Genomic DNA, 26,811 nt, shown 5'->3' on the forward strand with positions numbered 1-26,811 from the left:
AAGGGAATGACAGAGGATGAGATGGTTGGATGGCATCACGAACTCTATGGACATGAGTTTGAGCAAGCTCCAGGAGTTGGTGATGGACAGGGAAGCCTGGTGTACTGTAGTCCATGGAATCACAAAGAGTTGGACATGACTGAGCAACTGAACTGGACTGAACATGTATCAGGTGGCCCAGTGGTAAAGAACACACCTGCCAATTCAGGAGACATGAGTTTTATCACTGGGTCGAGAAGTTCCCCTGGAGGAAGAAATGGCAACCCACTCCAGTATTCTTGCTGGGAAGTCCCATGGATAGAGGAGCCTGGTGGGCCCCAGTCCATAGGGTCGCAAAGAGTTGGACAGGACTGAGCGACTTAGCACGCATGTGTAGCACGTATTGATGGCTTGCAGTGATGACGCTGTCCCCAGGCACATGGGTCATACAGGTCCTTGCCTGGTCACCAAAGCTGCTCTAGGAGGTGGGTGTTCTCTCTAGGAGGTGGGCCTCACACTCTTAGAAAGGAGCTAAGAGGAGACAGAGTGAGCCCAACATCACCCAGCTGGTGAAGGGGGTGAGCATCAATTAACACAGCCAGGGGCTCCGCCAACACCACTGGCAGGACCCGTGGCCAGCCTGGTGCCTGGCGCCCTGTTCTGGGTAACCAGTCATCAGCTGACCAAGTCAAGGTGAAGTGCTAGAGCTCTTAGCGGTCTCTGCTCTCCAAATGAGGAGCTGGTTGACGGGGAAGAATGATGACGTGGTCGGAGTCCCAGCTCCATCAGAGGCCCAGCAAGAGACCTGGGCAGACAGAAGCCCCCTCCCAGCCGAGTAGCATCTGTGAGGTCAGGGCAGGGATGCTGAAAGAGCCAGCCAAGCCAGGACTCAGGAGGGCAATATCCACAGAGCAGGTCCATGGAGGAAAGAGCAGGGGTCCTTCCCTTGGGGACCACAAGCGCCATTCCCCCCTGGCTGCCTCTCACACACACACCATTCACAGGAGGCAGGGTCGGGTGGAAAGGAAGAAACTCCCCTGGTTCTGACACTGCAGGCTGTGTCTCCTTGAGTCAGACACTTAACCTTTCTAACCTTCAGCTTGTCCATCTTGGAAAGGAGGCTCACATGTGAGCAAGCTCAGAAGCGATCCTTCCCCTCCCCAGCAACCTTCAGATGAGACCACAGCCCAGCAGATGCCCCGACTGCAGCCTTGCAAGAGCCCTTGATCCACAGAAACTGTGTGATAAGAAATGTTAGCGATCCACTAACGTCACATGTGTCAGCTGGTAAAGCATCCGCCTGCAATGCGGGAGACCTGGGTTCGATCCCTGGGTTGGGAAGATCCCCTGGAGAAGGGAAAGGCAACCCACTCCAGTATTCTGGCCTGGAGAATCCCATGGACTGTATAGACCATGGGGTCACAGAGAGTCGGAGACAACTGAGTGACTTTCACTTTCAACATCACTAGCCTGGGAAGGGCCATCTGTGTTTCAGCGAGGGGAGGCAGACGGGGTGGTTCAGACCATGGACGGTGGCATCAGCCACACTTAGGGTCTGTGCACCTCTCTGCTCTTGCCATTTGCTGGCTTTGGGTGGACCTTGGGGAGGGTCTCAGTTTTCCCATCTGTGAAATGGAGCCAGCAACCTCAGGGGCTCCCAGGAGGACAGACAGCATGACTCGGGTAAGGCACATGCGATAGCTTCGTGGACAGTAGCGCCCACCCCTCTGGGGCCGAGTCTTCGGCAGATGGTAGCTGCTTCCTTAGCATCACTCCCTCCCCCCACGGCTCTGGAGAAGGAAGCGCAGGAAGGCCGCAGGTCTGTTTGTCTGCACCTTGGGAAAGCAAATGACAAACAGGACCTGATTTTCTGGAAGGACGAGGATGAGAGTGACTTGACAAAATGCTCTGGCAGGCCCCCTTAGTCACCATAATTCACACACAAAAAAGCACCTGGGATTAGAAAGCAGGGTGATTTGGGTGGTGTTCCTGGTTCTCCTTCCTGGAGGAGGAAATGGCAACCCGTTCCAGTATCCTTGCCTAGAAAACCTCACGGGCGGAGGAGGCTGGCAGGCTACAGTCTGTGGGGTCGCAAGGAGTCGGACACGACTGAGCTCACAGCACGCACGTACGCCTTGGCTCTGCGGTTGGCTGGCTGTGTGACTGCAGGCAGGGTGCTCACACTCTCTGAGCTTGGTGCTCCCAGGGGTGAGGTGGGTCACCCGTGGACTAGATGGCACACGACAAGTCCTGTGTCTGTTCGTTCTCCCCCCACCCGCCTGCCTGCCCCCAGCAGTCTATCTGGAAGACCCCAGTTCCCCTCGTCTGCCTTTTCAACTGAATCCAAATTTTATTCAGTCAATATAAAACCTCCCGGGCTTCCCTGGGGGCTTAGTGGTAAGGAATCTGCCTGCCAAAGCAGGAGACACGGGTTCAGTCTCTGGTCCTGGAAGATCTCACACGCTACAGAGCAACACAGCCCGTTGCAACAAAGCCACAACTGTCGAGCCCGTGCTCTAGAGCCCAGGAACCACAACTACTAAGGCCAAGCCCCACAAGCAGCTACCGAAGCCCATGTGCCCTAAGGCCAGGCTCCGCAACAAGGGGAGCCTCCGCGAGGAGACCCTCGCTCGCCGCGACTAGAGAAAAGCCTGTGCCGCAATGCAGACCCAGCACAGCCAGAATAAGCAAACGAGATTGTTTTCATGTAAAACCTCCGGACCCTGCTCTTAGGGTCAGATCCTGTCTCACTGCAGGACTGCTTGCTGGCGTTCCTTCTTCTACCATATCCACAACCTCAACCCCCCCGTGAGGCCAACACTGTCACCCCCATTTGTGGATGGGGGAAGCTGAGGCTCTGTGGGGTCAGGAAACTTTCCCGGGGTCACGGCAGCAGCCCAGTTGGGCGGGAGCCTGGTCCATGGCCCTCCCGGGAACCACCTCTTCCAGGGGCCCAGGAAAGCCAGCAGGAGCAAGGCCACAGGTGGGGGTGAGGGGGCAGGAGCCCCAAGAGAGGCAGGGAGAGAGGGGTGCTGGTTGCCTTCCCCCGCTCGGGCCTGGCCTCCTCGGGGCCGCCTTTGCCAGACGCTGTCGCCGCCGCTCTCAGCCCCCAGCTCCGAGAGGGCAGGCCTGGTCACCTCGGCCCTGGGCAGCCGCGGGGGGCTCCAGTGACAGCCAGGGAAGTGTGGCTGTGTAAGATCCCGGTTAGGACTTCCTGGTGGCAGAGCGGATAGGAGTCTGCCTGCCACTGCGGGGGACACGGGTTCGATCCCTGGTCCGGGAAGGTTCCACGGATTGCGGAGCAACTGAGCTCCGGCGCCAGAAATACCGAGCCTGCGCTCGGCAACAAGTGACGTCAGAGCAGGGCGGGGCCTCACGGGAGAGCAGCCCCGCTCCCCATGACTAGAAAGGTGGGTGCTCAGCAACGCAGACCCAGCACAGCCAATAATACCCATAAAAGAAGGTCCTGGTTAACCAGCCACAGGGACGGCAGGAGGCCCCACCCCGGTGGGCACGTCCTGCTCACTCAGCGGCCGGGCTGGATGGCGGCAGGGACTGCGTGGGCCTTGGTCCAGTTCTCCGTCCAGACCGCAGCCCAGCCCTGCACGCCTGCTGTGTGCCAGGCCCTGCAGAACACAGTGTGGATCCGCGTCTCTGGTCCCCGAGCCCTGACCCCCAGCGACGTGACCTGCGAAGACCCCTCCCTGCGTCAGCCTGCTTCCTTGCCTGTACGAGAGGATCATGACACGGAGTTGGTGAAGGACGATAAATAAAGTTCGGGAATGCCCTGTGCCCAGCACAAGGAGGGCACTTAATTCTTGCTGTTCCTCAGCTCAGTGCAGTCCCTCAGTCGTGTCCGACTCTTTGCGACCCCGTGGACTGCAGCACGCCAGGCCTCTCTGTCCTTCACCAACTCCTGGAGCTTGCTCAAACTCATGTCCATTGAGTCGGTGATGCCATCCAACCATCTCATCCTCTGTCGTCCCCTCTCCTCCTGCCCTCAATCTTTCCCAGCCTCAGGGCCTTTTCAAATGACTCAGTTCTTCCCATCAGGTGGCCAAAGTATTGGAGTTTCAGCTTCAACTTCAGTCCTTCCAATGAATATTCACGACTGATTTCCTTTAGGATGGACTGGTTTGATCTCCTTGCAGTCCAAGAGACTCTCAAGAGTCTTCTCCAACACCACACTTCAAAAGCATCAATTCTTTGGCGCTCAGCTTTCTTTATGGTACTGAAGAAGGAATTCATAGGGCCTGGACTCCATCTCAGGCCTGTCCGTGCTGTTCGTGCTCGGCCACCTCTCCAGTGCACTCTGAACTCTCTGCTTTGTGCCTGTGGGAACGACAGTGGAAGGATAAGACCCCCTCCGGACAGGGGAACCTTGAAGATCGTATCCAGGTTACTCATCACCTAAGAGAAAACATACTGTAATCACCCCTGCCTCCAGACAGGTCATAAATATTTTTCAGTATCTATCAGGATGTAATCACAGGCTTATCGATTATTAACTGTTTCGGAATGTAACTGCGGGCTTATTGATTATTAACTGTTTGAACACATAACACGTGAATGATGGGGTTATTGTAGTTGTATTTACCCTTCCTTTGTTTATGTAAGTCTCAAGGAAATTGGGGTGGTGGGTTTGGACATGTACACATGGGGTATAAAAGATTTTCACAAATGCTGGTCGGGGTCCTTGGCTAAGAGGAGACTCTGCCTTGGGCCCGCCGGTGTAATAAACTGCACTCCACTATCTGCATTGTCCTTCTGAGTGAGTTTGTTTCCCGGAAAGCATGGCTATAACAGTCCAACTTTCACACCCATACATGACTACTAGAAAAACCATAGCCTTGACTAGATGGACCTTTGTTGGCAAAGTAATGTCTGCTTTTTAATGTGCTGTCTAGGTTGGTCATAACTTTTCTTCCAAGGAGCAAGCATCTTTTAATTTCATGGCTGCAGTCACAATTTGCAGTGATTTTGGAGTCCAGAAAAATAAAGTCAGCCACTGTTTCCACTGTTTCCCCATCTATTTGCCATCAAGTGATGGGACTGGATGCCATGATCTTCATTTTTTCATTGTTCAGTTTCAAGCCAGCTTTTTCACTCTCCTCTTTCACTTTCATCAAGAGGCTCTTCAGTTCTTCACTTTCTGCCATAAGGGTGGTGTTATCTGCCTATCTGAGGTTATTGATATTTCTCCCTGCAATTTTGATTCCAGCTTGTGCTTTATCCAGCCTGGCATTTTGCATGATGTACTCTTGCATATAAGTTAAAACAAATTTTACAAAGAGAAAAATTTATTTTGTTCTGGTGTCCCGTGTTACGAGCTTGAACACATCTAATTGCTCCATGAAAATAGAAAATAATACTGTCGCCTCTCCAAACACGCTCTGACCTGTGAAAGCAATGCTTTTCCCTAGAGGCAGTCAAGTTGGTGGGCAGGACCCCAGGTCCCGGTCTGGTCTATGTAGATGGTGGTTTCAGGGTCAGTTCAGCTGTCAAAGCCTTTGCAGGGCTGTTTGGATCTGACATGCATGTGCGTGACCAAGACCCTGACTAAATCTTAGTCAGTCCCTCTGAGCCCTTTTTAAAATGTTTTAGAGTGTTGCTGATTTATGACGTTGTGCTAGTTTCAGATGTGCAGCAAAGTGAATCAGTTGTTCATACACGTGTCCACGTTTTGAGATTCTTTCCTGATTTAGGTCATTACAGAGCATTGAGTAGAGTTCTGTTCCCTGTGCCATAGGGTAGGTCCTTGTTCGTTATCTATTACATGCCGCCCAGGGTTCATTCCAGCCTTGTCCTCAAACAACAGAACCGGGCTAAATCGGTCTCATGCCTCATCCCGAGCGCCCCCTAGTGGATGCCTGATGTCCCGCCTTCAGCAAGGATGCTCTCAGACTGTTAAGCCAGAACCGTCCTCAATCTGGTGGTCTCCCTCAGTGATTTTCCACCCACTGACCCCACCTGCTCCTGGGCCATGACCCCCATGACCCTGTACTCGGGACTGAGCCTGGTTCCCCCACCGCAATTATGGTTGTTCAGTCGCTCAGTCGTATCCAACTCTTTGCGACCCCACGGACGGCAGCACGCCAGGCTTCCCTGTCCCTCACCCTCTCCCGGAGTTTGCTGAAACTCACGTCCATTGAGACACTGATGCCATCCAACCATGTCACCCTCTATCGTCCCCTTCTCCTCCTGCCTTCAATCTTTCCCAGCATCAGGGTCTTTTCCAATGAGTTGGCTCTTTGCATCAGGAGGCCAAAGTATCGGAGCTTCCGCCTCAGTATCAGTCCTTCCAATGAATACGAAGGATTGATTTCGTTTAGGATTGACCTGTTGCAATAGTCCAGAATAAAATCTCTCCAGCTCTGGATTTTCTCTGACATGCGCCCCCCACCCCCACCCCCCGCCCCAGGATCCTCTTTAGGGAAGGCCCTAAAGCTCTCATAGCTTGGGGGTGGGTTGTCCCCCTTAAACACCCAGGACAGGGAGGGTGCTTCACTGAGTAGGGGTGGTCGTTCTGCTCACGGTGAGGACTTCTGTGGGGGGAGGTCCACGGCGGCCAGAGGGCTGAAGCTGCCAGAGCCAGAGACACTGAGGGGCTCCCAGGCCCCCTGTTTGCCTGTGGGATTGGGGGCGGTCACTGGGTTCACATCACCTCATCAGTGCATCCCAGCCAGCCTGCGAGGGCCTTCGCATTGTTCCCATTTCAGAGATGGGAAGAGTGAGGCCCAGAGAGGGACCACAACATGACAAGTGGAAATCTGTCCTCTGCGGCTGGTCGTTGGGTTCTGGGTGTCATTGTTCAGAAAACCCACATGCAGGGTTTTCCCTGATTAGAAGTTGGGCTTTGCTGATGGCTCAGATGGTAAAGAATCTGCCTGCTGCGCAGGAGACCCAGGTTCTATCCCTGGGTTTGGAAGACCCCCTCAAGGAGGGCATGGCAACCCACTCCAGTGTTCTTGCCTGGAGAATCCCCATGGACAGAGGAGCCTGGTGGGCTACAGTCCATGGGGCTGCAAAGAGTCAGACACGACTGAGGGACCAACCCAACTAACACTTTCATTTCCAGAAGTTGGAGGCTCCAGAACCACCACTGTGTTTCTCTGCCTCTGTCTCTGGGTCTGTCTCCCTCTCACCGAGCACAAGGAGGCAGATGGTTTGCTGTCCAGAGAGCAGGTCAGATTACTCGCTATCAGCAAGAACCAACCCGCCCCACACACACCCTCTCCCCGTCCCTCCCAGCAGCCTGTGACGGGCTTAGAAAAAGGAGAACGGTGACCAGGGGGCAGGACTCTGATGCCAAGGAAACATCCCTTGACTTTTCCTTCCCTTGAGCCTTTTTCATCCAGGGTTCCTTGAGAAAATGGAGCTCTAGAGCCCTCCGGCATCCACCATTCTCATGAGTGAACCCCCTCACACCCCCGTGCGGCTGGAATGTCCTCCACCCGCCGAGCATTCTGGGGAGAAAACAGCCCTCGCACCCCCCTGTCGAGTCCTGGCGTCAGAACTGGGCCGGGTCCGTTCTCCGCCCCCCACCTGCACCTCCTCCTCTGTGACTTTGCTGAGTCACTGTCTCCCTCCCCCGACCCCACACGTGTGGGGTCTGCGGTCTCTGCCGTCTCCCTGTCTGTGCAAAGGTCAGGTTCATGATCATAGTCACTCAAATAGCTCAGACACAAGACTCAGCCTCTCTGAGATTCCCCAGGGAGTCTGGCCCCCCGGGATCTGCGTCTGGCATCGGGGCTCCTCAGGACAGCTCCCCCACCCCCCCAGTCCAGGCAGCCCCCTGTCCTGCTGCTCCGACCCCTCCACATCATAGCCTGGTCTCCCCTCCCCAGCTCCACTCCAGAACAGGAGACAGGGCTTAGAAGAGGAAGTTTACTATGAACGGGACTCTTGGGATGGACTGGGTCCTGGGGAGAGGGCAGAGGGCAGTGACGAATAGACACTGTTGATCTGGTCAGCCTGCAGGCACCGGGGCCTTGATCCCACTGAGATCTTCTAGGGGGCCACATGGAACGTGCCTGGGGGTTGAGCCTAGAAGAGGGGCCATGGGTGCAGAGGCTCGTATGCCCCCTTGACTGGTCAAGAGTGGCCTTGCTCCCCTGGGGTGGCATGCTGGGCAATCTCGCAGGCATCCACGACCCATGTCAGCGAAGCCCAAGGCAGAATCGAGGAGACGTGCAGGGCTGTGCCCGACGAGCCCCACAGTCCAGCTCCGGGGGATTCACTGTGCTCACCCCACCCCCATCAAGGCCAGGCCTCCAGGCTGCCTCCTGGAGGCCCGTAGTCTCTACAGACTCACCCAGGAGGTTCAGCACAACAAGGCGTGGCTCCATGGCTTCGGGAGCGGTTCCCGGGGACCCCCCTTCTCTCTCCCCTCCACGTCCTGGGCCGGCACTTCCAGCAAGGCCTCTGGAGGCCCAGACCCTCTCCAGCCCTCCCCGCGGGTGGTCCTTGCCCCGCCTCCCCTGTGCCTACTGCCATCGCGGCGGAAGAGCCCAGGGGTGCCGCTGTGGTCTGCTGGGTGCCAGGCTCACGCCCCCTGCCCTCACTGTAGGGGCGCCCCTACCGCCTCATGATGGTCAACCACCCCCCCCACCCCCACCCCCCAGAGAGCGACTCTGCCTTCTGGTCCACCGGTCTGAGGTCCCCATGAGTGGTCAGTTTCAAGTTCGAGGAAGTCTTTGCTCCATCTCCTGTTGGAAGCTGGGGTCCCCTCCATGCATGCTGAGCCGGGACCCCTGGTCCAGGAGAGCCTGAGACTGCAGAGATGAGCGGCACACACCCTAATAGGGGGCCACTGAGGATGATGCCAGGAGCGCTCTGCCCTCGGTTCTGGCCCCGTGAACCGCCTGCTTTTTCTGAGCATGTACTGCATCCTGGAAAACAGGGCGCCACCCACAGGGAACGGTCCCTGCGCTGCGCCTTGGAGGTGGGCCTTCCATCAGCTGGCAGCTTCCGGAGATGTGTTTTTTGCGGGGGGGAGGCAAGAGAAGTAGACCTCATGGTCTGGGACTCAAAGTCATGCACTCTTTGCTACAGAACGGGGTTCTTGGTCTGTCCGATTCTTTGTGACCCCGTGGACTGTAGCCTGCCAAGCTCCTCTGTCCATGGGATTCTCCAGGCAAGAATACTGGAGTGGGTTGCCGTTCCCTTTCTCCAGGGGATCTTCCCAACCTAGGAATTGAATCAGGGTCCCCAGCACTGCAGGCGGATTCTTTACCATCTGAGCCACCAGGGACGCCCATATAGACAATGCTGCCAATTATTATTCACGCTGAACACTGGCTTTTTACCTGCCCCCAAGGGGTGAAGAACTGGGGGCCCAGGGAATAACCATGGTGAGCCTACTTTTCCTTCCTGGCAGGGTGACCTCTGAGGCATTTCCCTGACACACAGCCGATACGCTTTTCTTGCTGAGTCTTGCCTGGAACAGAGTTGGGCGGTGTCACCTTTCTCCGCATCTCAGATGGGGTCAAGCAAGCCAGAGGCTTTCAGGAATTCCCCCAGTTCCCCTGCCAGGCCGGGGGTGCGGTGGGGTGGGGAGCAGGTGAGGGGCAGGCTTCCGGCACCGTCCTGTGGCTTAGGTCAAGAGCAATCCCAGCACCGAGCCATCTGGAGGGAGACTCTGCCCAGGACACTTCAGTACGATGTGGCTTCAGCGACATGAGAAACACCGATGCCTTAGGGGACCTGTGGGTGGCTCCCGAGGCTGGGGCATCCAGATGACGGCAGCAGTGGGAACCTGGTTCCCTGTGTGGCCCGGCGTCTCTCTTCTCACCAACCAGGGGGACTCAGGCCTGAGGCTTTGCTCCCAGGAGGCCCTTGTGCGGGTGATGCTGGGCTGAACCATATCCCCCTCCCTCTCTGCTACCCAAGACAGGCTCAAGTCCCACCCTCTGGGACCTGTGAACTTGACCTTACTTGGAAATAGGGTATCCACGGATGCCATTAGCTAAGATGAGGTCATGCTGGAGGAGGGCAAGCCCCCAAACGCCAGGGGAGTCGCAGCCCTGAGCCCAGGGACACCAAGGGTGCGCAGGAGACCCAGAAGCCAGAGAGGAGCCTCCCCTGGAGCTCCTGGGGAGGGGGCGGCCCTGCCACCGCCTTGATCTCAGACGTCTGGCCTCCAACCAGGACAGCAAACTTCTGTCGCTCGGGCCCCGTTCGTGGGGCTTCGTCCCACGGCCCCAGGACACCAGGCCACCTCGCATTCGTTACCCCTTGGACCAGCCTGGTTCTTCTCTCATCTCCACCACAGGGGCCGGAGCACAGGAAGTGCTCAATCAACGCCCTGCCCAATGCCCTGCATCTGTGAATGAGCTGGCCCTGCCCTTTCACTCTCCATTTCCCTCACGTACTCCTAACTCCCCTTGTCTGTTTTCTGCTGCATGGGCACCAAATTTAATTAGAGAAATGGCTTCTTGATCACTAGCCAAAAATCCAAGTCTTGCCCGTGGTGCGTCCTTTCCCGAATCAGGCCCCGACGTCCTACTTCATTACTTGTAATGAACCCTCTCGTGTAGTTTCTCTGTGATGGCGAAACGGTGCCAAGTCTGCAAAGCGCTCGGCGTTAACCGGGCCGTCCAAATGACGGAGCAGACTCGGCCGTCACGAGCGATGAACGCACATGGCCTTTTCTGTAGCGCCTGGAGAGCTCAGGGTGAGTGACAGGCATGGGATGCTGAGGCTGGATCCGAATCCGCTGAATAATCCAGGTGTGTGGACCCATGTTTGACGGAGTGAGGCTCCAAGGAGTGAGTCACATGTTATTTTTACTCCTGGTTTCATATGGCCTGGTTTTAAATTATTGAGCAGCTGGAAAGCTCCCACAATGAAATCATATTTCATTTGTTTCTCCATTTGCTGTTAAGTGAATCAATTTCTGGGCTGGGTTTGGAGGTGAAGAAAGGACAGAGATGCCCGCTCCGCTTGGACAAGAGAAGGCCCAGAGATGCCCTGGGTGGTCTGGAGTCTCTGGAGGTGGCTCTTCCGTGGGCCTGGGGCCTCCCATGTGCAGGATGTCTGCACGGCTGGGCTTCCAGGGCGGTGCCATTCTAGACCAGGCCCCAGGGGAGCCCGGCCACACTGGGCACTCTCTAGGGAGAAGCAATTGGCGGGAAGTCTCGGCAGACCCGGGGTGAGGTCAGGAATGTGGGGAAGGAGAGGCTCACATCTTTGCTTTTGCTGTGAGTGAGAGGCAGAAAAGGGAGCCCTGGGGCGGGGGACGGGGTACACACTGATCCTGGAGTTCAGTGGTTACGCTCCTCCACGCTGGAGACCCCAGGATGCCCTGGAGATCCCGGGATGCACTGGAGATCCCAGGATGCCCTGGAGACCCCGGGATGCCCTGGAGATCCCGGGATGCACTGGAGATCCCGGGATGCCCTGGAGACCCTGGGATGCCCTGGAGACCCTGGGAAGTGATGGGGACCCCTTGATAACCCCTGCCTGGGCAGCCTGACGTTTAGTGAGGGCATCAGACAAGAGGGATAAACAGCAAGAGTACACAGCAACCTGGCAAGGACAGTCAAGGCCTCGGGGAGTGGAGGCGGCCCCCGGTTTAGCCAGGTTTCAGGGGTCTTCTCCAAGGAAGGACTCTCTGGTGGAGTCCAGTGGGTGACGCTGAGCTGTCAGGTGAGGCTGGGCCACCCCCCAGCCCAAGGGGGAGAGGGCCTGGCATGGTTTGGCTCCAGGGCCGCAGGTCCCTATGGTCTGAGCCCCTTATCCTCAATTCAGGCCCCTCAGCCTCGTCTCTTGACCTCCTCAGCGCTTCTTGAAGGCCCAACAGACCCAGGAGAGATCCCCCAGGTTCACTCTTCAGAAGAGCCTGGGTGTGCATCCCAGCTCTTCTGCAGGGGGCCAGTTTGCATTTGGGCAAGTGAAGCCTCGATTTCCCCATCTGTTGAATGGGTGCAAGGATGACGCTGAGGATAGTAATGGAGGGCTCTCTGGCACAGAGCGGTCCTGGAGCATTGCAACCCTGGTCCTCACTGCTTGCCTCACCTGCCTTGGCCCTTGGCATCCTCCTCACCTGTATTTCATGCCACCTCCACCCCACCCCCTTTTTTGGGCCATACTGTGCAGCTTGTGGGATCATAATTCCCTGCAGGGATCAAACCCAGGCCCGCGGCAGTGAAAACTCGGGGAGTCCTGACCACTCTTCTGCCAGGGAAGTCCCTCAAACCCCTTGCTCCTCCTACCTGAGTGTGAGGCTGGCCCCACTGGGGGTTAGACAAACTCCCCCACCAGGCTCTGCTGCCCCATTTAACCAGCCCTCCCCTCCTGACCTTTCGCCCTCCCAGCCCCTCCTGGCAGGCCTCAAGAAAGTAGCACTGATGCCCACTGGCCCCGGACCACACAGTTGGCGTTGTGCCCAACTGTCATCTCATCCCTCAACATCCTTCCCTTCCCAAGGGCTTGAGGCCCCACAAAAGGGCAGTAAACATTTTCAGGACAAATGACCTTAGTTCTGAAGGGATTTCCAGGCCCTCGGAGCTGCAAGAGATGCCTGTATCCTCCTCCGGGGCGTTTGTTACAGAAAGAAAAGGCCTTTGTCTGTAGGTCACTGGACTCGTTGCTTGGGAACCTGTACCTGGCACGGGCCATGCAGGAAAAGTACCCCCAAAGGCGCCCAGGGTGGCTGTGCTGCGGGCTGAGCACGGCGTCTTATGCAGTTAGTAGACGCTTGAGAAGGAACACTTAGGCTCTGATCATTTCTGTTTTGTGATCACCTCTGGGTCACCAGGGACGGAACCTCCAAATGATAGCCTGGTGCCCACAGGAGAGCAGGGTTTGCTGTGAGAGGCTCGACTCTAGGACCAGCTGGGCCCGGGGCGGGGGCAGAGGCTGCCCCTCCCTGTTCTGCAGTCTCCATCACCGGCACAATCCACGTCTCCTAGTAAGTGGTCAGCAAACAGCAGAGGTGGAGCTCTTCATGTCTCCTCCAGGGTCCTACCTGGGCTCTGCCTTCAGCTGCCTGGCACCTGCCTGCTGGCACTTAGGCACGCCCTCCTTTATGACCCAGGGCTCTGCCATCCAGCCCTGATTATACCCCTGGCTTCCCTGGAGCCCGGGTCTGGACAAGGAGGGCACCAGGCCACAGAGCAGGGGGCAAACACGCAAGGGCCCATATTCATCTTGGAGACGGAAGTCTGGGCACCCCGAGGCCCATCCCAGGGGGGGGACATGGACCAGCATTGCCGCTGGAGGCGCCAGCCAGGGAACCCAGTCAACACCCTGGAAAGTCAACCCCTTCTGTGCTTCCCCTGAGCGCAGCCTGGCTAGGTCGTGTCCTTTCCCCAAGCCTGGAGGTGGAAGACTAGGGCCCTGCTTGTAGGGTCACGGGGAAGATGAAACCAAAGGAAACCTGCTAAGTCTTCAAGCAGGAAAGATGGGGCAAAGGTGGAAGGAATGGGTGGAGGGCCAGCGGAGCCACCCGGGGCACCACTCGTGAGGGCCTGGAAGGGGGTCCCTGTGAAATGAGATGGGGACTTCCCCGGGGGAACATTTAGGGGTACGTGGGCCAAGGAGCAGGTGTGGCTTCTACCCTGCCTGCAGGAAGGGGCCTGGGTCACCCCAGGGCATTCCTTTCGCCCACAGGTGTGAGCTTGGCAGGAGGAGAAGGTGGGGGGTAGCCACTGGCAACCAGCAAGGCCCAGCGGGTCCTCTGAATATCTGAAAGCATGCAACAAATGTTGTAAGCGTCTTGGTTTGACCGTGAGCCTGTCTGGGAGGTCTTTGTGTCAAGGAGCCCCTCTGACACTCCCTCCTTCAGGGCTCTTTCTGCAATGAATTAGATGATTAATTTGAAAACAAATTTCTGTTTTCTTTATTAAAACAGTGCCCAGTTCACTAAAGGTACTGAATACACGGTGGATGGATGGATGGATGGCTGGAAGACAGGTGAGAAAAGGCAACACCCTTTGAGGGCTGTTGATGGCCCATACTGCTCTCCGGTCTGTTTCAATAACAATAAATACAATAACGATCATTCCCTGAGCCCTGACTTTTTTGCACTTCAAAGTGCTTTATTCACATGACTCACGGGATCCTCCTAAGAACCCTGTGGGTCAGGTGCTGTTTCAAGGATGAGGAAGCTGAGACACGAGAGGGTGAACGAGCTGCCCGAGGTCACACCTGGTTCACAGCATCAAGGATGACAACCGAAGCCTGGTTCCGTCCACCCAACCCCCGTGGGCGCCGTGCAGGAGGAAGATGAGTGAGCAGGCCTGGCCCACCGGGAGTTCCCTTGTGGGAGAACCAGCCGGGCCAGGGCAGAGGGGGCAGAGGCGTGGCTACAGGACACCGGGGTCCTCCCTTGCTGTCAACCTGCTGTGTGACCTTGGCAGGACTTCCTGGAGCCTCCGGTTCTACCCCAGTGAAAGAATGTGCTGGAACCACATGACCCTGAGGTTCCTTCCTCAAGGAGCTGAGAACGGCTATGACTCCCCAGTCCCTGCCCCATTTGAAGGTGCCTGCTCAGAGAGGCGGGGCCGGCCCCACTGGGAGGCCCTGGGTGGCCGCATGTCGGGCGGACCTCTGGAACCAGGCCACTCACACTCGCCCTCTGACTCACAGGGACTTGGGAGCAAGGGCCCGTCCACACCTTTCCGTGGGGAACTTGATGGTGAGCTTCCTAAAGAGGACACGTGGGGGCAGCGGGTGCTCTGCTATTGGGTGGGCGTCTGGCCTGCTGCCCCAGGTGATGGCCTGGAAGGTACCGGGTGCTCGGGGTCAGCACCCTCTCTCCTTCCCTCCCTTTCCTCAGCGGGGTATCTGTGGGGTGCCCACTCTGTGCCAGGCTTATACAAGTCACTGAGAAGGATAATAACTGCATGATAATATCAAACACAGCTATTGATCTCAGCTGCTGCTGGGGCCCAGCGTGCACTAGCCCATGGGAGCCTCAGAAGTATCTAGAGAGGCGGGGACTGCTCACAGTCTAACGATGCACACGGAGAAGAAAGCAGGCTCCCCACCAGGGGGTCAGACCCCCCAGACCCCCACCCTGACTGGCCAGGCTCTGTCCTCACAACTAACCACCAGAATTTAATGCTCTCATCTGTGGTGGATCCTCCAATTGGCCACTTCACGGATGGGGCCCTGATGCCCACAGAGGGGCAAGGACTGCTCAGGTCTGCACTGCTGAGAGGGCCGCTGAGTGAAGAAGAGGGCACCTGACCCCTGCTCATTTCCTTCCATCATCACACCCACTCGTGTTCTGGGCAAAAAGCCCCAGCGGACAGGCTTGGAGCCGGGCAGCTACACAAACAGCCAGCCCAGCCAGTCTTTCCAGGTTGCTAGGGTGCATGGGGCTTGGGCCAACCGGCCGCATTGCCCAGGCTGGTTCTCCCCAGGAACCTCAGCCTCTCTACGCCCGCAGGCCCCTCTTGGGAGTAGGTGGACGCTGCTGGAGGCCCAGAAAGAGTTACCTGCTCCTGCCTCAGAGTTCTGTTCAGAGTTCACCTTTTCTGGGACCAGCCCTCTCTTCTCCCCCACCAGGTGGGGCCAGGTCCAGGGAGTCCACCTTCTGAACCGGTCAACCCAGACCCTCCACACCCACCCCCAAAGACCCCTTTCATCAGCACCAGAAACTCACTGGGGTCCCCGTGCTCCCACCCGGGGCCTTCCCTCTGCCCTACCGGGGCCCAGGCCCTCCCTGTGATGGACCAGGGAGGTCACTGACGTCACAGAGGACAGTCGGCCCCTGGGGATGGGGGGCGGGGGGGAATAGGGGCCCGCAGACTGCGCCACCGGGATCAGACCACGGCGCCAGCCGATGCGGCGCCCTGGGAGCCTGGGGCAGGACATCGGGTCGCCGCCGCCAAGCCCTAGATACGGGGTCAAGAGCGCAGGCCTCGCCCCTCGCCGGGGCAACTGGGCAAATCCTGCCTCCCCCCGCTTGCCCCCGCCTCGATTCTCTTCTGCAAACTGGGGAGGGAGGGAGTTGCCGCTGTGCGGCTCGTTGCACCAAGCTTGCGCCTCACCCGGCCGCACTCCTGGCCCGTTCGTGGGCTCTTGGCAGCAGCCGATGGCCAGGCCGCCAGCCAGCCAGCCAGGCCGCGAGGACAGTTCCGCAGAAACCCCCACGAGTGGGCTGCGGGAGGCCGCAGCGGCGTCGCCAGCCTGCGCATGCGCGGGCCGCGCAGCCTGCCGGAACTGTAGTCCATCCCTGGGGAGCGGCAGGTGGCACCGAGCGAGGAGGAGCGGAGCGCGGCGCCTACATTTCCCAGGGTGCATCCGGTATGGGGGCGGGGCTGGGGCGGGGCCTCCGGGCGGGCGGGGCGGGGATTCGGGGCTGGGGCGGGGTCTGTGGGGCGGGGCTGGCGCGCCGAGGGGCTGCGGCGGAGCTGCGGGCGGGCCGGCCGCCCATCCCGCCTGCAGGCGCTGCACCTGCGGACACAAGCGTCCGGCTGCCGCCCCGCCCCGGCGACCCGACTCCAAGCTGCCGCCGAGATGAGCGCGGGTGAGTGTGCGGGGAACCGGGGCCTCTCCGAACTGGATCGCGGCGCCGCCAGGGCTGGGGTGCCTGCACCTGCAGACGGGAAACCGCCCCGCGGCTGCAGCCGACTTGCGCTCCAGGGTCTTTGCAGTGTGGCAGGTCAGGCGCCCCCCATCGCCCGCCCTGTCCCTGCGCCCGAGGGGCCGGGAACCCCTTTCACCGAGCGCCGCACCGCCTGGCTGCGCTGGGCTGCCTGGACGGCGCCGCTCCTTTGCTTTTCTCCCCGGCGTGCGGGGTCGCAGCAGGGTCCGGGCGAAGGGCGCGCGGCCGCCGTAGACCCTGCGGCGGAGAGGTGTGTGACTCGGGTCGGGGGGTGGGGAGGGCTTGGCGGCAGGGGGGCGCCGCCCTTGTGTGACTCCCGCAGCGCCTTGGTGGGTAGGTGGGTTGGGGAGGGGCATCAGGTCGACCCCCCCCCCCCCCCCCCGCCCGGCGCCCTGGGCTCGCCCAGCGCAGACTTGGGGGCGCGGAACCGCAGTTTGTGTGCAGCCCTCCGCGATGCGCGCGCGTGCTCTCTCCGGCCCCTCGTCCCCTCCACTGCATACCCAGGCTGCTGCCTCTGGGGCCGCACCCGCAGGGTCTGACAGCCTCTGTGCGGCGCTGGAAAAATCCCACGTCACCACCACCTAGTGCCCTGGGGGAAACTGAGGCCTACCGCTGGGGGCCTTGGCTCCTAGAGAGACTCTGAAGTGACCAGAGCCCCGTTTTGAGAGCCTTCTGGGGACCCAGCCCTGGCTGGAGGTCTTGTCCCTACATTTCCCCGGCAGGGAGAGGCCATCACCCCATTTTCCAGGGTGCGACCGAGCCTCACCAGGCTTGAGTCACTTGCTCAGGTCTTGCAGTGGGGCTGGGTTTTGAAGCTAGTGCTTCCTGATTCCTGTGTCCTGCCTTGAGTCCATCTCCCCAAAGACTACATTATGGACCCCTGGCCACCCCGCAGAAACCAGAGGAGACAGCTGTTTCTCCCTGAGGGGCGGGAGGGTAGGGAAACAAACAGGACTGTGGAGGGAGTGTGCCTTTAGGGACCATTTCCTGTCTGCTGTCTGCTTGGAACCTGTGTTTCCCCGGGAGGACCCCCCAAGGGGAGTCTATCCCCTCCCCCTCCTAGTTGAGGAAGGAGGGACCACACGGGCAGTGGGAGTTGGGAGAGAAGCTGAGAGCAAATGGCAGGCTGGAGGAGGCAGACTTCTCTAGAAGAGGATTTCTGAAATGGCCAACCTGTTCTTTGGAGGTGGCTGGGGAACAGGGCACCCCGCCTTGGCAGAGCCTCCAGACACATTTATCTAATGGTAGGTGGGGGGGAGGTAATGGCAGGGTGCACCAGGTAATTTTAGGCTCTCCCCAACCGTAATTGATCCCTCCGATCTCTCCTGTAATCAGGGGGAGCCCTGGAAGGAACCATGGCATTTCCCCCCTCATTTGTGGTTGTCCTGGGATCAGGGGTAGGTGGTCACCAGGGGTCCTGGGGGGATCAGAGGGCAAGGAGACTGGGGTTTGAATCATAGTGTCCACCTGCTGGTCTTGGACACAGCGTGACCGCTTCTTGAGCTTGGCTTCCTGAAAGCAGTATCGTTGCCCCGGTGGAAAGGATGAGGTAATAGCGGAAACCCCGCACCTAGTAGGTCCTCCCTCGGGGGCTCGTGCAGGTCAGTAAACTTCAGCCTCTCTGAGTCAGCACAGCCCCTTGGGACTGGCAGTGGGCACACCGACCCGCCACCTGTCGCTCATGGCCCGGCGCGTGACCTGCACAGCAGTGAAATTTTCACACACAGCCATGATGGGGGAGAGCAGACGGTGGCCCCCGGCGCCGCGCACCTAGGCTCTCGTGGCCACTGTGCACATCTGAAGGCCAGGGCCTTCCCTCATCCACAAGGGCAGGTCCCCTGACGGCCCTTCCCAGGGAACTCTGGCATCATCCCAGAGCTGGGCGCCAGCACGCGTGGCTGGGAGCACGTGGTCCAGTCTCCAGCGGCCCAGACCAGCCGAGGGTCGGAGCCTGAGGGGACCTGAACGCCGGCCCCGGGAGGGAGGCTCCCCTTTATGCTGTGCCGGCTGCGGGCGTGTCTTCCTTCAGTCTGATCACTCAGGGCACCTTTGAGGGGGCTCTGGGGTGGCCTCCAGGCCCCGTGCCTACTTGCTTTGTTTTACATTCATTTCAGTGTTCAGGGGGATGAGGAAGCAGCGGGAGACGGGAGGAGCTGGCGTTTCGCGTCAGATAAGCCTGACCGAGCGCGCGAGCTGTGTTCTGTTTGCAGTCACCGTGCCCTGCTTTCCCCGCCGTGTGGAGGGAGCCCCTCCGGCTCTGCGCGCACTGCTGGCCACACCCACGCTCTCATGGCCACCGTGCGCATCTGGCAGGTCGGGGACTTCCCTCGTCCACGAGGGCAGGTCCCCTGACGGCCCTCCCCAGGGAAGGCTGGCATCATCTCGGAGCCCAGGTGGGGCCCAGTAGACAATGGTGAGCCTGGTGATGGTCTTCTAGCGTCCCAGTCCGTGTGGTCACGGGGGGCGGGGCAAGGTGGGACAGAGAGACGAGCCTGAGCCCAGAGGGGCTCCAGAGCCAACCCTGCCACCTCTGGGCGCCGGGTCTATGCTCTCTTGGCGCCTGTGTGTCCTGCCCGGGCGGCTGCAGGTCTGGTGGGCAGGATTCTCCCAGGTGAGTTTAATGGGGGCAGGCGTTGCATTAGTCTGCCAGGGCTGCCGTAACAAGGTACCCACTGACCATGCAGCTTAAACAACGGAATTGTATCTTCTCACACTTCTGGAGACTGGATGGAAGTCTGAGATTGAGGCGTGGGCAGGGTTGGTTTCTTGAGGCTTCTCGCCTCATCGTGTAAGTGGCCGTTTCCTCCCTGTGTCCTCAGATGCTCTTTCCTCTGTGTGTCTGTGTCCTTCTCTCTTCCTAAAAGGACACCAGTCGTACTGGATTATGGATTTGCGGGAGAGATGCAGTTCAGCCCAGAAGGGGAGGGCAGGGCCAGGTGGAAAGCTGGGTGGCAGCTCAGCTGTCTTCTTTTCCTGTGGCTGATGGATTAGGAACACAGAGCTGGAAGGGGCCTGGGGGATGCTCCAGTCCTAGCCCACCCACCCACACAGAGGGGAAACCGAGCCCCAGGGAAGGAAAGGCGGCCACGAGAGTGTGCGGTAGACACAGAGCCTGAGCCCCAGTCCTCTGCTCCGGTTGGTGCGGCCCCGGCATTTGAAACAGAGAAAAATGTTTCTAATCTGAGTCGGGGCTGGTTCACCACGGCATCCCAAACAGCAGCAGAAAGTCAGAAACCTGCTGCGTGTATGTGGTGGGGAGTGACGGGACATGGGCCGTGGGTCCTTCGTCCGGTCCTTCATCCGTGGGTCCTTCGTCCGGTCCCTCATCCGTGGGGTTTAGATGTTTCCTAAGCCCCTGCTGTGTGCCCAGCACCACCCCAGACCCGGGGCTCAGCTGTAGACCAGAGCAAGCGGCATCGTGTCTTCCTGGGGGAGGGGGCTGGCAAGAACGTTCTAGTTACTTGTGTGACTGGAGTTTCTCACGTTAGGAGAAAGTGCTTAAGAAAAGCTTCATTTAGAAAACAGCTGAGGACACAATGGTGCGTCCTATGTGACCTCCGCGCTATGAAACAGTGCAGGGAGCAGACCAGAAGGAAATCGTGACGTCCAGGGCGTCCCCCTCTGTTGGAGGCAGTGAAAGAGCTAGTGCTCCCCGCCCCCCGCCACCCCCCCTCCCCAGCATCTTTACACTTCCTGTCACCTTCCTCAGTTTTGTTTTTTTCATTGTGTGTGCTTGCCTTTTGCAATGAGGAATCAACAAGAAGGGCATTGGTTCCGGGTCTAAGGTGGGCGTGTGCTGCTTCCAAAGCCCATGACTTTGTGACAGGTTGGGCTATTCCATCCACAGGGGCCACTCCTTTGCTCGAATGGAGGTCTCCCAGTTGGCAGCACACGGATCTTAACACACATGCCCAGTTTCCATGGGTGACAGCATCTGATGTAGGTGTAGCTGAAGACAAATCATCCTGACCCAGAAATTCATCTGAAATTGCACCTGAACAGGATGGTCATTGCCCCAGAACCGGCAGCTCTTGGACAGCCCGGGAATCCTCATCTCCAAACTGTTGGTCCTTCAAATCCGTGGTCACTTCCTAAACTGCCACCTGAGGTGCTTCGATTCTTTCTGGTTTCTGTCCAATGAAGTGGTTTGGGGACAGTCGGCATATTCTCTGGACCCAAATCCTGACTTGGGTGAACTCTTGGAAAGCCACTGTCTCAGCAAAGGGAGTGTGACCCACACTCTGGACAAGTCGCTGGTCAGACACCCTGACCCTCCAGAGCGTCTGCCATCTTGTGTGAGAGCTGTGAGCCGGCTAGAGGGATTCGGCAAGTCCGGTGGTGCAGGGAGCCGGCAGGGTGGGGTGGAGCCTCTGGGAGGGGTCTGTCCTGCTGGTGGGCCTCAGGGCCAGGCCAGCTGTCGTGACCCTGAGCTGCCCCGTGGGTGCCCGACTCTGGTCCCTGGGTCGGACGGCCCCTGTGCTGCAGACACGGGCTCTTCCAGGCTCGGGTTCCAGCTCTGCCACCTGCTAGCATGGGATCCTCGGACCTCTCCGAGCCTCTGATGCTACCTCTTCTGGGGTCTCCATAGGGACCGAGGGTCCCAAGTGCCTGGTATGCAGGAGAGGCTCAGTTCAGTTCAGTTCAGTCGCTCAGTCATGTCTGACTCTTTGCGACCCTATGGACTGCAGCACACCAGGCCTCCCTGTCCATCACCAACTCCCGTAGCTTACCCGTACTCATGTCCATTGAGTCAGTGATGCCATCCAACCAGCTCATCCTTTGTCATCCCCTTCTTCCGCCTTCAATCTTTCCCAGCATCAGGGTCTTTTCCAATGAGTCAGTTCTTATTGGGTGGCCAAAATATTGGAGCTTCAACTTCAGCATCAGTCTTCCCAATGAATATTTAGGACTGATTTCCTTTAGGATGGACTGGTTTGATCTTGCAGTCCAAGAGACTCTCAAGAGTCTTCTCCAGCTCCACAGTTCAAAAGCATCAATTCTTTGGCGCTCAGCCTTCTTTATGGTCCAACTCTCACATCCATACATGATTACTGGAAAAACCATAGCCTTGACTAGGTGGACCTTTGTTGGCAAAGTAATGTCTCTGCTTTTTAATATGCTGTCTAGGTTGGTCATAACCTTCCTTCCAAGGAGTAAGCGTCTTTTAATTTCTCAGCTGCTGGAGAGGCTGGAGAAGCAGATAAAATAGTTGGGACAGGAAAGCTCGGGTTGGTGTTCAGATGGCGGCTCATGTTTCCTGGTGATCATGTGGTCTCGCGAGCTGCTGCGGTCCCGAGTCAGAGGGGTGCCAACCTGCTGGGCTGCCTCTGGCCGCTCAGACGCAGGGCAGAGCAACCCGAGTGTCGCGTGTTTGTTTACCCGGGGATGTTTCCATCGCCAAGATCTCTTGGGTGTCAGGCAGCAGCCTGCTTCAGTGTCAGGGTGTCGCCGCTCATGGGGCTCCCCTCTCGGGCCCTGCTCCGCCAAGGGCTTCTCAGGGCTCCTCAGGGTCGCCGGGGTGTCCCCGCCTATAGATGGGGAGGTGGACGCCCAGGAGGGCGCCGGGCATCACATCCCACCACTGGTGAACGACAGAGCTGGATTTGAATCCTGTGTGTCCAGCTGGCGGGAGGGCGCTGTCTGTCTGTCCCTCTGTATGCATTAGGGGCTGCAACGGTGACTTTGTGACGTGTGGCTGAGTGTTTGGGGTGGGTGAGGCTTCATCCCCTGGGGGCCTCACGATGACGCTTGCTGGTGACAGCGTGGGGCGGGGACTCACAGCCGATGTCCTCACCTGAGCCGAGGAGCCTGGCCCCGTTCCGAGGTGTGGCGCCTACTGGCGTAGCTGGGAAGGCAGAGCCAGCCCCAGCCCAGCCCCGTCTGCTCCTGAGGACTTGCCCTGTGCCTCCAATGCGCTCCTGTCCAGGGTCATGGCTCAGCCCCAGGGATCCACCCGGGGGTGGACCGCTCAGACCGGGAGAGGGTCACCGCGTGGAGTCCACACGCCTCCCTGTAACCTTGACCCCTGGCCCTCGCTGTCCCCTCTGCCGGGTCCTTGGGGCCTCCTGGAGCTAACCGCTCCTGATGGAGGGGGCACTCACGGCCATCCCAGGCTTCTCCAGCTCCAGCCCCGCCGGCATCAACCGTCCTGTTAGTTTCTGAGCTCCCCGGACTCTCGGGCCCACCTGCCGGACCTCTCTGTGACCTTGGGCCAGCTGACTTCCCTCTCTGGGCCTCAGTGTACCTGTCTGAAAACACGAGGGCCACCGCCATCCTCAGAGGTGTGACCTGCTTTCTTCTGACAACCCGCCCCCCTCCCCCCACTGCAGTGGGGAGATCGTCTGGGTTTGAGGCTCAGCCGTCGTCCGTTCAGGGAAACACACGGTGTGAGCCATAAGTCTCGGATCACCCTTCTGGGCCTCATGGACCTCATCTGACGGTTTCACGGCAGGAAGCACGTTGCCCTTCACGCCGAGAGGGCCTGGTTAAGGGCCTTTCTCTGCAGCCTGCCAGGGAAGCCACCTCTGTGGACATCTGCCTGGTACCCAAGCCAGCAGAGCAGCTGAGTCTGAGTCCTGGGGAAGACCTGGGGAGGGGGAGGTGTGCTCTGACCTCTGCCGGTGTCTCCTACCCTGGGCGGGGGCAGGAGGCTTCCAGGCTAGTGGGGAGCCAGACCCAGGCTGAAATAATTACGTTGCAAAGTGATATATTGGGGGTTTCGTGCGCCATGTTGCCTTGGCTGGAGATTTCTAAGCAACAAGGGAGGTGGTCTTGATTGATGCCTCAAGGGCTCTGGGGTCAGAACACCTGAGTCCCAGTCCCAACTGTCACCTGCTAGAGTGTCCCGGCCACCAGGTTGCACAGGTCCCCCTCTTTGCCTCAGTTTCCCCACCTCTCAAGGGGAGGTAATAGCACCTGCTTTTCAGGACTGACCGTGGACTGTGGGGCCAGGGGCCTGGGATGGGTTTTTTTTTGTCACAGCCAGACATGCTGTCCCAGGGCTTGAGGCAAAGCCTGCAAGGTCTGCTGGGCATCGGCTGGCACGGCCTCCGGTCCGCGGCGCTTCCTCTGCTGCTGGTTCTCTTGCCTGCGCTGCCCAGCCCGCCCGACGCTGTTTTACAGTCCCTGCCCGGTGCCGGGGTCAGGAGAAGCCCGGTCCCCCGAGAGCGGCTCGCTCCCAGGTTCTGAGCGGCACTTTGGATGTCAGCCCCAACTCAGTCCTGCAGGGCCGTCCTCACCGCACACACAGGGCCTCCACCTGGCCCCCTGCACAAAGCGGGAATGCTGGGTGGCCTGTTTCTTTGTGAACAGAACAAGGGGTTTGACAGATCAGGCCACCCGACTCCAGCCAGCGCCCAGTGGCCCCGCTGTGCACACCCGCCGGCTGAGCCGAGTGGATTCCCCCCTCCCGAATCCGCACAGACTGCCTCAAGTCAGGGCTCCGTGAACAGCCTCCAATGGAGGTCGGGTGCTGGATGGAGCTCGGGTCCCCGCTTCGTGCCAACCCCCACCCCCCATCTGTTTGCCCTCATCCCGGTCGAGGACTCAGGGTCAGGCCTCTCTGACCTGCTGCTCTGACCTCCTGCTTCTGCTTAGATGTCAGGGGCCCCAGGATCTTGCTGGAAAATGGCATCTCCAAGGCCCCGGTTAGCGCTGCAGTTGGGTGTGAAGTTCCAAGAAGGAGGAATTATAAGGACCACCCCGTGGCCCGCCCCCCGTCAGTTTGGCGACCCGAGTGTCAAATGCTCCCGGGGGCCCACCCCCACCTTTTGTTCTGAGTGACTAGGCTGAGGCTGCAGGGGGTTTACCTGGGAGGGGGTCCCAGGAAGCACAGGGGTGAGGGCTGGGGCGTGGAGGCGGGGAAGAGCCGTGGGGCATTTGGATGGGTGGGTGGCCGCTGTGGGCCGTGGGGGCTCAGTCCCGCTCGGGGACCGTGCAGAACGCTCCTAAGCACCAGCAGGACCCTGGGGCCTTCGTCGTCCTGGACTTGGGGGGTGGCTGGTCCTGGGATTGTGACCCCCCCACCAACACACATTACACGGTGTGACTGCCACAGCCACGCAGGGGAGCCCAGAGGCGGGGTGAGGGCGGGTATCACTACACCACCACAGCACCCACAGAGGGCCCACGGGCTCAGATACGGGCCAGCATCAGCCTGGCTGGGGCCACCGCTGTTCCCAGCCTCAGTCCTGTCAGAGCCACCTCTGATCCCCGCCATTGGCAGCCCCTCGAGGGCTCAAGGCTGTTCTAGAATGCCTGTTTACTTGGTTTATTGAGCACCTACTGTGCACATTTGAAAAGACCCTGATGCTGGGAAGGATTGAAGGCAGGAGGAGAAGGGGACGACAGAGGGTGAGATGGTTGGATGGCATCACCAACTCAATGGACATGAGTTTGAGTAGGCTCCGGGAGTTGGTGATGGACAGGGAGGCCTGGCGTGCTGTGGTCCATGGGGTCACAAAGAGTCGGACACGACTGAGCGACTGAACTGTGCACAGAGCACTGTCCTCACTAGTGATTCCCCCAAACGCGTGTGTTTTCTCCTGCCACCTTCCCTCCCCCTCCCCACCCCCTGGTGCTGGAATTCCTCCTCCCAGAACCCAGAAGGTCCAAGACCCTTGCCTCCATCCTCAGGACCAGTGAACCAGAGCTGGAGCCGGGGGCTCCAGGAGAGGCCGTGTGCCTGCTCTCAGCTGCCGTGTGACCTGCAGGTGGGCACTCCCCCTCTCTGAGTTGCTTCATCTCTGAGCAACGGCCCCCAAGGATGCCCCTGGCCTCCTCCCCAGACAGGGGGGATATGTTACACACATGGCAAAAGTGACCTTGAGGATGGGATTAAAGGGATCTTGCAGTTGGGGGGTGGTACTCACGGGGGGCCCATGCTGTCTCGAGGAGCCTCCGAGGGAGGAGGCAGGAGGGCCAGAGAAGAGGGGAGGTGGTGGCAGACGCAGAGGTCAGAGAGGAGACGGGGAGCGGCACAGCTGGCTTTGAAGATGCGGGAAGGGCTGCCTCAGTCTGTAAGCTAAAGGGCTTCTGCAGCCACCTCGTGACTTGGTGTCGCATGCAGTGGGGGCCGCCTGCCTCCCCGGGGGTCTACTGAGCACCCACGAGGGGTAGTGAGGGGCAGCGTCACGGGGAGAGTGCAGTCCGACACCCCCAGAGTGCAGGGACGCGGGGCGGCGAGGCTGAGCCGGACTCGGGTGCTCGCGTGGGAGAGGTGGCCGGCAGGTGCAGGGGTGGACCGTCCAGGTTGGCTGAAGTGAGCCAGCCACCCAGGATGGGCCGGGTTGGGCAGCGAGGGGGCCGTCGGGCCGGGCCAGGACCTGGCCAGCACCTTCCTGCTGCTGCTCTGGCTGTGGCCACGCCGACCCCGTGACACGCGTCTCGCCGGCCGCCCCCATCCCGCCGTTCTCCAAGTCTGAGTCTGGCCACTTCTGCTAAGCACTTGAGGCGTAGCTGTAGGGTGCGGGACTACAGGCACTGGTTCCCTTGAACACACCCCTGACCTGCCATCAGGAAATCAGGAAGTCAGGAAACACCATCTGTGTGCAGAAGCCCAGCATCCAGCCAGGCGCCTCCCTGGCTGCCTCTGCCGGGCGCGGGGTGCGGCCCGGGCCTGGGACACGCACGGTGCGTGAGCCTCAGGGCAGGTCTGCATGCTGAGGACCACAGGCATCCTGCCAGGACCCCCCAGGGCCGCCTCCTGCTTCCTCGGGCAGGGGTCCCCGCCAGACCTCAGCGTCGCCTGCACCACTCTTTCCCGCCAGACCCCATCATCCCCCCGCCTCACTCTTTCCGCTCCGGCAGAGCCGGACCCCCCCAACCCCCCGCACCCACCACGGGAGAGCTTTGCTCTGCCCTTGCCACGGCCACCTTGTCTTCCTCAGTCAGCCCCCGTCCCCTGACCTGACCCCCCAGATTCCTTCTCTGAGGGTAGCTTGCTGGGCGGAGCACCCAGCCAGCTGGCAGCCTCTGAAAAGGAGTTGAGAGGACTTCAAATCACTGGCAACAGCTCACACACCGAGCCCTAAGCAGGCCCCTTGGGGGGACACCCTGCAGCCCAGTGCAAGGTTTTCTAGGAGCTGGTGCCCAGGGAATGGGGTTGACAGAGCGGGGAGGCAGTCCCCAATACTGGGGCATCCACCAGGAGGGGGATGGCTGGCGTGAAGCTCTGTAAACCTCGGGGTTAAATAGCAGAAAGTTATTCTCTCCCAGGTCTGGAAGCCCAGGGTCCAAAATCTGTTACTGGGCTGAGGTCAAGTCTCGGCAGGGCG

General features: G+C 59.4%; 1 protein-coding gene across 2 annotated transcripts in view; it reads left to right on the forward strand.

Moving 5' to 3' along the window:
* Positions 1-16,343: 16,343 nt before the first annotated feature.
* The window catches only part of ABLIM2 (actin binding LIM protein family member 2), a 162,391-nt gene continuing 151,923 nt past the window's right edge, over positions 16,344-26,811 (forward strand). For both annotated transcript variants that reach the window (XM_061145432.1, XM_061145431.1), the window contains exon 1: positions 16,344-16,459. In XM_061145432.1, coding sequence (XP_061001415.1) covers positions 16,450-16,459 — 10 coding nt within the window. In that variant the 5' untranslated portion in view covers positions 16,344-16,449. The remainder of the gene's footprint in view (positions 16,460-26,811) is intronic.

This window comes from Dama dama, chromosome 6 (genome assembly GCF_033118175.1).
Source record: "Dama dama isolate Ldn47 chromosome 6, ASM3311817v1, whole genome shotgun sequence".
Lineage (NCBI taxonomy): Eukaryota > Metazoa > Chordata > Mammalia > Artiodactyla > Cervidae > Dama > Dama dama.